Raw genomic sequence first — 9,999 nt, 5'->3', positions numbered from 1 at the left:
GTGAGCAGTTAGGAGCCAGTGGTCCTCGATTGTGAGAGGGATGTCCGACTGCCAGTTTAGGCCTGATCCCCGGCAGTTGGACATCCCCTGAGGGGTCCCAGATTGGAGAGGGTGCAGGCTGGGCTGAGGGGGACCCCCTGCCCTCCCATGCATTAATTTCGTGCACTGGGCCTCTAGTTCATTTATAATATAATTAGGTTTTATTAGTGTTAGTATTCCATATTGGATTTCCTCCACATCTTTTCTATAGTTTCAATCAATACTTGATATTTCAGCATTGAATTAGGTATTCAGAATGTGCAGAAACACTGAGCCTAAAGGACAGCTTGTCTGTTGGATTTGGGAAATGTTATATAGAATTATTTATTTCAAATAATTATGTTTAGCCCTATGAGTCAAGGAGTGTTACTCTGAAGGTCCACTGGGACATAGTAAAAAGCTACATTGTAGTGACCTGATGCTTTATGTTAAAAACTAGAGGCCCAATGCACGAGTTTGTGCAAGGGGCTCGGTCCTCGCGGCCCCAGCTGCCTTGTGGCCCCGTGGCCCTGCCCACTGGTCATTCCTGAAGGTAATTCCGCCGTCTGGTCTAATTAGCATATTAGCTCTTTCTTATATAGAATTATATAGGATGGTGTCACAGGCTAGCTAACTCTAAGTCAGTGGTTCTCAACCTTCCTAATGACTCGACCCTTTAATACAGTTCCTTATGTTGTGGTGACCCCCAACCATAAAATTATTTTTGTTGCTACTTCATAACTGTAATTTTGCTACTGTTATGAATCGTAATGTAGGATATATCAGGATACATCCTGATATGCAGGATGTATTTAGGCAACCCCTGTGAAAGGGGTCGCGACCCACAGGTTGAGAACCGCTGCTCTAAGTTGATATTCCATTTTGGTAGTTTAATTTTTATCAAAATAGAGTGAACTTATAGCATACATATTGTACTTCAGTTGGTTGAAAAACAGTGATTTTACTGAAAATGGTATTTAAGAACATGCCCATGAATTTTGACACAAATGATAAAGAAAATGAAAATTCATTTCGTTTATTATAATTAGAAAGTCATTTTTATCTTTTAGCATTGTTATGTATCTTTTAAAAAATAAATGAGTTGTCTTAAAGAACACAATTCTAAAGTAGATATTTGGAGTTTGAGTGTTTTCAGATTTTACCTTTTTAACTTGAGCCCTTCAATCAAAATTTAGTACTCCTGATTCTTGTGGGTGGCCAGATTAATAAAAATTAGAGAAGAAGATCAATGAAATCAAAACCATTTGGAACTTTTATTTTGCATTCTATATTTAATACCCCAAAATTGAAAAAGAATGAAGCCAACCCTAATTTTCTTATTTGCACATATTTATGACTTTTTTAATGTGGTAAAATAAGTTTAGTAGAAAATTCTCATAGGTTTTCACTCTTCAGCCCCACTATAATTTTGTACTGGGAAGTCTTTTTCCTAACCTTGATTTTCTTTAGGGAAAACTTATTATTGGACACAATATGCTCTTGGATGTTATGCACACAGTTCATCAGTTCTGCTGTCCTCTGCCTGAGGTAAGTGACTTGTCAGCTTGTGTTGAAAATTCGTGGTTCTTTATTACTGAGAGAGTGTTCTCTACTTGAGTGTTGTTTTCTTGTATGCAGCATGTTCCCAGAGAGGGAGATCATGTGCTTAGGTGTACATTTAAAAAAAAAAATGTTTTTATTGATTTCAGAGAGAGATAGAAACATCAATGATGAGAGAGAATCATTGATGAGAGAGAATCATTGATTGGCTGCCTCCTGCATGCCTCCACTACTGGGGATCAAGCCAGCAACCTGGGAGTGTGCCCTGACCAGGAATCAAACCGTTAAGTTCCTGGTTCATGGGTGAATGCTCAACCACTGAGCCACACCGGCTGGGCTTAGTTGTACATTTTTGAAGGGGTGTACATGTATGTACAGGCCATTTTAAGGGATCTTCAGTTATCTGCCATTGCCAGAGCAAGGCTAAACATTTGTTTTATCTTAATGTCAGTGGTTTGCTCAATTAATGCTGGGTAGGGATTTCTCAGCCACAGGTGTGGTTATCTAGTTTGCTACCGCTAACATTAGACATAGCAGGACCATTGAAGCTGAGTGGTGCATTAGGTCAAGTGAGCTGGATCAGCTCCTGCAAAGTTCTTGATTACCTCTTGCTAAGCTGCTTCCCTTAGATTCTCTGTTGACCTTGTTTTTTTCTTTCACTTTTGGAGCCAAGTCGTCTCAGTGCAGGAAAGCATGAGCTTCTTTGGCTCAGGAAAAGAGCTTCTCTTCTGTCTCTTCCCCTCTGTTCCCTAACTGCACATGGCCTCATCTCACTTGTCCTCCCATCTCCTGTATTTTCTCTCCATATTTTATGTCGTTTAGTGGTCTCACTCACTTTTATAACTTCAGCTGAGGACGCTGACATTAGTCTCTCCAGCTCCTCTTAGAACTGGGAACACAGTTGATGCTAGATTCCACACGTCCCTACCTGGAGAGCCTTCAGACTAAATGGTATTTAAAATTTACAAGTTTCAGAGGAGATATGTAACTTGCACTACCTTTCTTTCCTTCTTATTGCCTCAAAACCAGCTCCTTCTATTGATTCCTTTATTATAAATAATACCCAGTACCCAAGACTATTTTTAACATTGGTTTTGACTCTTTCTCTTCCTCCCGGACCTGGTCAGTTAAAAATCCTGACAATTTTGTTTCCATGCTGTGTCTTGCATTTGGATTCTTTTCATTTCAATTGCAACTAGCCTGTTTTTCATCTGGAGTTCAGCAAAGTTCAGACAGGATTCCCTGACTCACTTTAACCTTCAGCCCATCCTTTAAATCATTGTTTGGTAGGTAAACTTTTCCTATAAAGGGCCAAGTCGTAAGATAAGTATTTGGGGCTTTCCAGGCTGCATAGCCTCTGTTATAACCCAACACTGCCATTGTAGTCCCAAAACTGCCATAGAATGCATAAAGAAATGGATGTGGCTTTGTCCTAAAACTTTACTTAAAAAATAGGTGGTGGGCCAGATTTGGCCTGTAGTCCATAGTTTGCCAACCTCTGCTTTCAGCTGCTACCAGATTAATCTATTATTCCTTCTGGATTGGAAGATACCTGCTTTGGAGTTTAGTCTAAACTTATACATCTGCAAAGCCTCAGTTACTTCCCATTTCTTAGGGGACATTGTCCCAGCAGCATCTTGATGACTTTCCTTTAGAAAAGTCCACTGGAGCCCAGCTGTGGACACAGTGGTTCTGTTGCTCCCCTTGTCCTATTTTTGTGACGTTAAGATTGTCACTGCTTCTCATGACAACTGTATCACCCTCTGGGACTCAAAGACTTCATACTGTGAGTCTCAAAACAAATGTGATGGGTGTGAATTTGCATTTTATAAATATAAAGATCTAATATTTATCTCTTATTGGCCAAACAGACCAAAGTAGCAGCTTCTCTCACTAAAAAAAAATGTTTTTATTGATTTTTAGAGAGAGAGAGGAAGAGGGATGGAGAGATAGAAACATTGATGAGAGAGGAACATCATCAATCAGCTGCTGCCTGCACGCCCCCTACTGGGGCTCGAGCTCACAACCCCAGCATACGCCCTGGCCGGGAATCGAACCAATGACCTTTTGGTTCCTGGGTTGATGCTCTATCTCTGAGCCACACCAGCCGGGCTCTCATGACTTTTTGACCTTTAAAGCAATGAAGTTATCAGTGAGGAAAGTGTATTTAATACTGTATCTATAGGTGTTTTGGATACCAAGCAGAGTTTGGCACATTGGAGGCATTGAATATTGATTGAACAAATGAGTGCCTTCCCAGTGTGCCAGTTTTATAATCTTCTGATAATGTATGTCTCTGTTCACATCACTGACCCTGCTTAAAATTCTGAACTAATGCCACATTCTTTGTTTCTCTATACAGTTGATTCTTTTTAGCTTGGCATATTAAGCTTTCTATGATTTGACCTAAACCTTCTCGCATAGTCTAGCCACTCGTTATTCTCCTTATTCCAAGCCAGAATGGCTCATTTGTTCCCTGAGAAGTGCTTTGTATGTTTGTGATTTCGGAATATAATTTCCTCCAACTTGAATTTTCTCTAGCCTTTCTCAATGCTTGCTGTATCCAACTTTACCTATCTTACCATGGTCCAGCTTATGCCTCCTCCAGGAAGTTTTCCCTGCCTGCTGCCTTGCCCAACAGGTGATCTTTCCTTTTTCTGACCTCCCACAGAACTGTGTGCCTGTTAATGGTGCATGAATTTTGTCTTTACAGCTTAACCCCCTTCTCCTGTTAGGTGATTAGTGTCTTGGACAAGGAGTATAACCTTGTTATTGTCTTTGTTTAAATGCCTAGCATAACAAACAAACAGAATAAATGCCTAGCATAGCATTTTGTAGGTAAGCTCTTAATAAATGTTACCTTGAATGAAACTATGTTTGAATCACATTTTAGTAGAAAGAGCCACATGATCTGTTGCAAAATAGGCGGTGGATTAGGATAAGTGGTTTTATCCCTTGCATTATTACTAAGGTAACCTGAGTAAGTTACTTAACTTATGTTCTATCATTGTCAGAGGAGAAAGTCGTTTTCTTCCATCTATCTTTGGAAGCAGTGATATAAATGAGAAAACCTATGTAAAATGGTAGAACTTTTACAAACACTGGTACCAAAATATGCGTTTAAAAGTAACTAAAGAATCCTTATTTTGGAGCTACCTTTTAAGGGAAAGTCTCTTCTTAATCTTCATGGTACTTCTATATGACCTTTTAGAAGGCGCTGGTTTAGAACTTTGCTATTGCTGGCCCTGGAAGTAGCCATAATTCTAAATTTTTCTTGCTTGTCAAGCTTTGTAATGGTATTGAGAGATTATAAACAGTCCTCATTGCATTTTTGTTTGGGTTAGCATTGAAACCCCTTGTTCATGTATTGTCCACTAATTTAATGATAGCCATTTGAAAGCTGGTAAATTTTACAAAGTAGCTACATACAATCTGTATTTACAGGTTTGAAGAGCTCATTGGGAATGGCTGAAGAGAAGTGTAGTTACAAAGGGTCAGGAGTATGACTGTCAGTCTATCGAGGCAATTATGCATATAAATGAGTTAATTTAAAATTAGAGCAGTCTCATTCAGCTTTAGACTTCCTGATCAAAATAAACTTGGGAAATGAATTGTCTAATGTAGGTACTTGCTATTGGTGCCACGTTAGCAATTTTCTGAGTAGCTAAAACAGGAATTGTGTATATATTGGAAAGTGTGTGTTTTAATGGTAATTTTTATTTTTTATAATTTTTAATATATTTTTTTTTATTGATTTCAGAGAGGAAGGGAGAGGGAAAGAGGGAGAGATAGAAACATCAATGATGAGAGAGAATCATTATTGGCTGCCTCCTGCATGCCCCCTCCTGGGGATCAAGCCCACAACCTGGGCATGTGCCCTGAACAGGAATAGAACTGTGACCTCCTGGTTCATAGATTGATATTCAACCACTGAGGCACGGCGGTTGGTCTTTAGTGGTCATTTTAACTAACATTTCAAAGGTATTCCCAATAAAAGAATAATCTAGTTTACAGTATTCATTTCCTGTATAAACCATTTTTTAAAATAAAATTTCTAGTCTCTCTATAATGATGAATTTGTGTAATAGAGTTATTGCTGAAAGTTTTCTATATATAATAGAAACCTATGTCTCCCCCTCCTATTTCAGTCATAAAATACTTATATTTGTCTGTATTGGTTATGCAAAGGTTTCGTATCAGGCCATATGATTCCCAATCAGTGAGGAAATAATGAAGATTTTTTAAAAGTTATTATCAACTAGAAACAGGTCTGGCAATTTAGCTTTAAAGGGCCTGTATGAGGTATAATAGTTTAAGAAGAGACCTATGGAACTAGAAATATTTATGTATGTTTTTAAAACTATGAGAGTAACAGTATAAGTGTAACAAGTCCACTTTCTTGTTTTTTAGGACTTAAATGAATTTAAGGAGATGACAACATCTGTTTTCCCCAAGTAAGCTTCCTTTCCAGATTTGTCTTTCATTTAAAATAGTCATCATGGCATATGTAATACAAATAGGTGTATAGTAATTTTTTGAATCCATTAGGTCATGATTACAATCCACTTCATATAAGCTGGGAAATCGTTTATTTAATAGCTCCAAGTTTGTAATGGTTTGCTTTTATAATTGACTAGAGGCCCGATGCACGAAATTTGTGCAAAGGGCTCTGCCCTCGCAGCCGCGGCAGCTTGCCTTGGCCCTTGCGGTGGCGACTTGCCTCAGCCCTCCCAGCCCCGGCTTCGTCCGGAAGGTCGTTTCGCTGTCTGGTCTAATTAGCATATTACCCTTTTATTATTATAGATGATTGGTTTTGTTATCTATTAATACCAGAATTTGAACTGAGCGAAATTAGCAATTCCATTTTTTTCCTCATCCCATGTCTTTTAAAAAAAAATTTTTTTTTTATTGATTTCATAGAGGAAAGGAGAGGGAGAGAGAGAGAGAGAAACATCATTGATGAGAGGGAATCATTGATTGGCTGCCCCCTGCATTTCCCCTACTGGGGATCAAGCCTACAACCCGAGCATGTGCCCTTGACCAGAATTGAACCAGGGACCCTTCAGTCTGCAGGCCGGTGCTCTATTCACTGAGCCAAACTGGCTAGGTCTCATCCCATGTCTTGATGTCTGAAGAGTTGGTGAAGTTTTCTTGAGTTGGCTTTTATCTTTCCTGTATGTTGGATGTACCTTGTCACAGTGAAGTGTCTAGTTGAGAGTATTCAGTTGAATATTGGATATAGTTGAATATATAGTTGGATATTGTCAACTATCCAGTTGAGAGTATTCTGTACTCTGTCAAGAACTATCTACCTAGAGTTTTTTCCCTCACTTTTAAGTCCGTGCCTTTATCCGTGTTTTCCACAATTAATACTGCATGCTAATTCTGATATGTCACATGTCTGATAGATCACATATCGGTCATGTGGAGCCTACAGAGCAAGCCTCTGCATTTGAAGACCTGTTTGAAGAGGGACAGGAGAGGCAAAAAAGCAGTTTCTCTTATAGCCAGGATATTTCTGTCCTATTATCTAGTGTTCACACTAACGTGAAAAGAAACAGTTTTCATATTAGTCTCTCTCTGTTTTTTATTATTCCATTCACTGAAACAGAGTAGTAAGAGATAACTACAATAGTATAGTATAAATCTACCAAATGCAGATTTTGACCCTCCAAGAATTTATAGTGTACAAACCTGGGTAGTGGTGGTAGATAGTAACGACTTGGCAATGTTAAACCTGTAGCAGTATTTGAGCCATGTAAAAACATATGAGGATATTTGACTTCTCCTTGAGGTTGATGTAGCCCACACCCTCTCAGGGCACAAGCAAATCCAGAACTTGTGCTCTGTGTATGGCAGAGTGTGGACTCTCCCACAGCCTCTTGATGAAGTCCCTGGGTAAGGAGATCAAGTTCCCAGTCTAACCTAGCAGGGATGTCAGCGCCAGGCTCACAATGGCTAATGTGCTTAATTTCCCTGTCCACTTTTAAGACACTAGGCTATTCATTTGAGTAAAATACATTTTGAACATTGATATACATTTTGTTTACCTTATTAAAAATTCTTTTGTTTTTAGGCTCTTGGATACTAAATTGATGGCCAGCACACAACCTTTTAAGGTATTTAAAAAATATGAACAATATTTGAAATTCTCAAAATTGCTACTAAGAGCTTTGGAATTCTGGTCTATTTAAATGTTATTGTTAAAATCCATCTCCAAAAAAGAAAAAAGAGAAGAACGTAAAAGAAAAAAAGAATTGGCAAAAGACTAGAAATAAATATATCAAAATGTGAATAGCAATTATCTTTGGGTGGTGGAATTGTATTTCCCCTTCTTTATTCTTTTTGAATGTAAGTTTTTAACATTAAGATATATAATGTATAGGGAATGATATCAGCCTATGTAAAATGAATTTAATACATTTAAGTATTAATCAGATTTTTTTGCCCATTTTATCTCAATTAAGTGTGTCAACTATTCCAAAAAAAAAAGATATATAATGTATTTTTGAATAGGTTACACAGGCACACACTTATTCCTTTATTTTCCTTATTTTATATATGTTCTAATCAAGAAAATTCAGGTAAAGGTGCAATCATTTACTACTTTGTGAAGTGACTTTATATAGCTGAGTGAAATGAATGTCAGCACAGTATAAGAACAAATATAGCTTTCTGGCCCAAGGTCTGTAAATATTTAGCACATCTGTTTAAACTCTTTCATATGACTAAACCTTCTATATGCTGAAAATTAAACTTGCTGGTTGTCTTTCACATTGAATAAACGATGACTCCACTCTTGTGTTTCTTTAAAGAACACAAGGGGGCAGTATCTCTTTAATATATATTGTACTGAGATGATGAAGGCTTATAATTCTCTGCTTACTGGTTTGCAGGATATCATTAATAACACATCCCTTGCAGAATTGGAAAAGCGGTTAAAAGAGACACCTTTTAACCCTCCTAAAGTTGGTAAGAATACAAAATATAAAATGAAAATCCAAAACTTGTTGTGATAATTATGTATTAACTTATATTGTAGAAGAAAGGTGAAACTGCTCTAGAAACTACATTGTACATTTATAGATTTTGGCTAAGTTAACTTGCTTATGTCCTGTGTTGAATTCATGCTTTCTCAGTAAAAGTAATCTTCTAATCTTACATCTGTTTTATGTGCATGGATTTGGGTAGCCTGTTCTTTGAGAGGTTCAGCAATTAAACCTTCAGGGCTTTTATTTCCTAGTGCTTGGAATTCTCCCAAAACGATGTGTCCTTTCTATGGTGCATTCTTTAAGCAGAGACAAAGAATAGGTGATTAATTGTCAGGACTAGAATGAAAATATCCTTTTTGTTTCAGAAAAGCCCAAGGTTTACAGATGAGAAAAGAGAGTCCTTTCCATCCCTTCCTCCTTCAGAGGTAGCTTTGGAGTAGAGTAGGGAGGAATATTTCTCAGGCCAGAGATGTTTTGCCATCCTGGCTATGGCCCCAACCCAGGTAGTTGATGAACCTTCCAGGTGTCACTTCCTTGGTTCCTGTTTGCCTAATTGTGCTGCTGATACTGTAATTAGTCTCCCATTAGCTGTAATCTCTAAATTCTGAAGACATTGGTAATAGGACTAAGGGTTCAGAAATAGACAATGACAGGTACTAAAGTAGCCAAGAATACAGTTATTTGCTTTCCTTTCTGGGTAATAGTTCAGAAAAGGAGTTAAGAAAAGGGGTGTGTGGCTCACTTGGCTTGTGTGGCTCACTTGGTTGTCTGGTGCACCGAAAGGTTGCTGGTTGGATTCCCAGTCAGGGCACATGCCTGGATTGCAGGCTTGATCCCCAGTAAGGAGGGAGCAGAGGCAGCCCGTCAATATTTTGCTCTCACATCTATGATTCTTTCTCTTTCTCCCTCTCCCTCCCACCCCCTCTAAAAGTCAATAAAAAAATCTTTAGGAAAAAAGCAAAGGGGTGGGTGAGGGGAAGGAAACCTGATGTTTTTCTATAGCAATATAATGGAAATGATTTTGTAAATCTGTGTTTCAGCTGATGGTAGAGTAGAGGCTATTAATTAGTTCACTATTGTGTTATATAAGATTTAAAAAAATATATATTTTTATTGATTTTAGAGAAAGAGGAAGGGAGAGGGATAGAGAGATAGAAACATCAATGAGAAACCTCTGTTGGCTGCCTCCTTTACTCCCCCTGCTGGAGATCAAGCCCACAACCTGGGCATGTACCCTGACTAGGAATTGAACCGGTGACTTCTTGGTTCATGGATTGAGGCTCAACCATTGAGCCACACTGGCTGGGCTAATATTGTTATTATTATTTTAAAAATATTTTTATTGATTTTTTACAGAGAGGAAGGGAGAGGGATAGAGAGTTAGAAACATCGATGAGAGAGAAACATCGATCAGCTGCCTCCTGCACAC

General features: G+C 38.2%; 1 protein-coding gene across 2 annotated transcripts in view; it reads left to right on the top strand.

Annotated features, from left to right (window-relative positions):
- PARN (poly(A)-specific ribonuclease) overlaps nt 1–9,999 on the top strand; it is a 161,607-nt gene that overhangs the window by 26,852 nt on the left and 124,756 nt on the right. For both annotated transcript variants that reach the window (XM_005871979.2, XM_005871978.2), the window contains 4 exons: nt 1,489–1,566; nt 5,989–6,032; nt 7,655–7,697; nt 8,475–8,550. In XM_005871979.2, coding sequence (XP_005872041.1) covers nt 1,489–1,566; nt 5,989–6,032; nt 7,655–7,697; nt 8,475–8,550 — 241 coding nt within the window. The remainder of the gene's footprint in view (nt 1–1,488; nt 1,567–5,988; nt 6,033–7,654; nt 7,698–8,474; nt 8,551–9,999) is intronic.

Source organism: Myotis brandtii, unplaced genomic scaffold, assembly GCF_000412655.1.
Source record: "Myotis brandtii unplaced genomic scaffold, ASM41265v1 scaffold363, whole genome shotgun sequence".
Classification (NCBI taxonomy): domain Eukaryota; kingdom Metazoa; phylum Chordata; class Mammalia; order Chiroptera; family Vespertilionidae; genus Myotis; species Myotis brandtii.
This window is presented reverse-complemented; position numbering and strand designations above follow the sequence as displayed.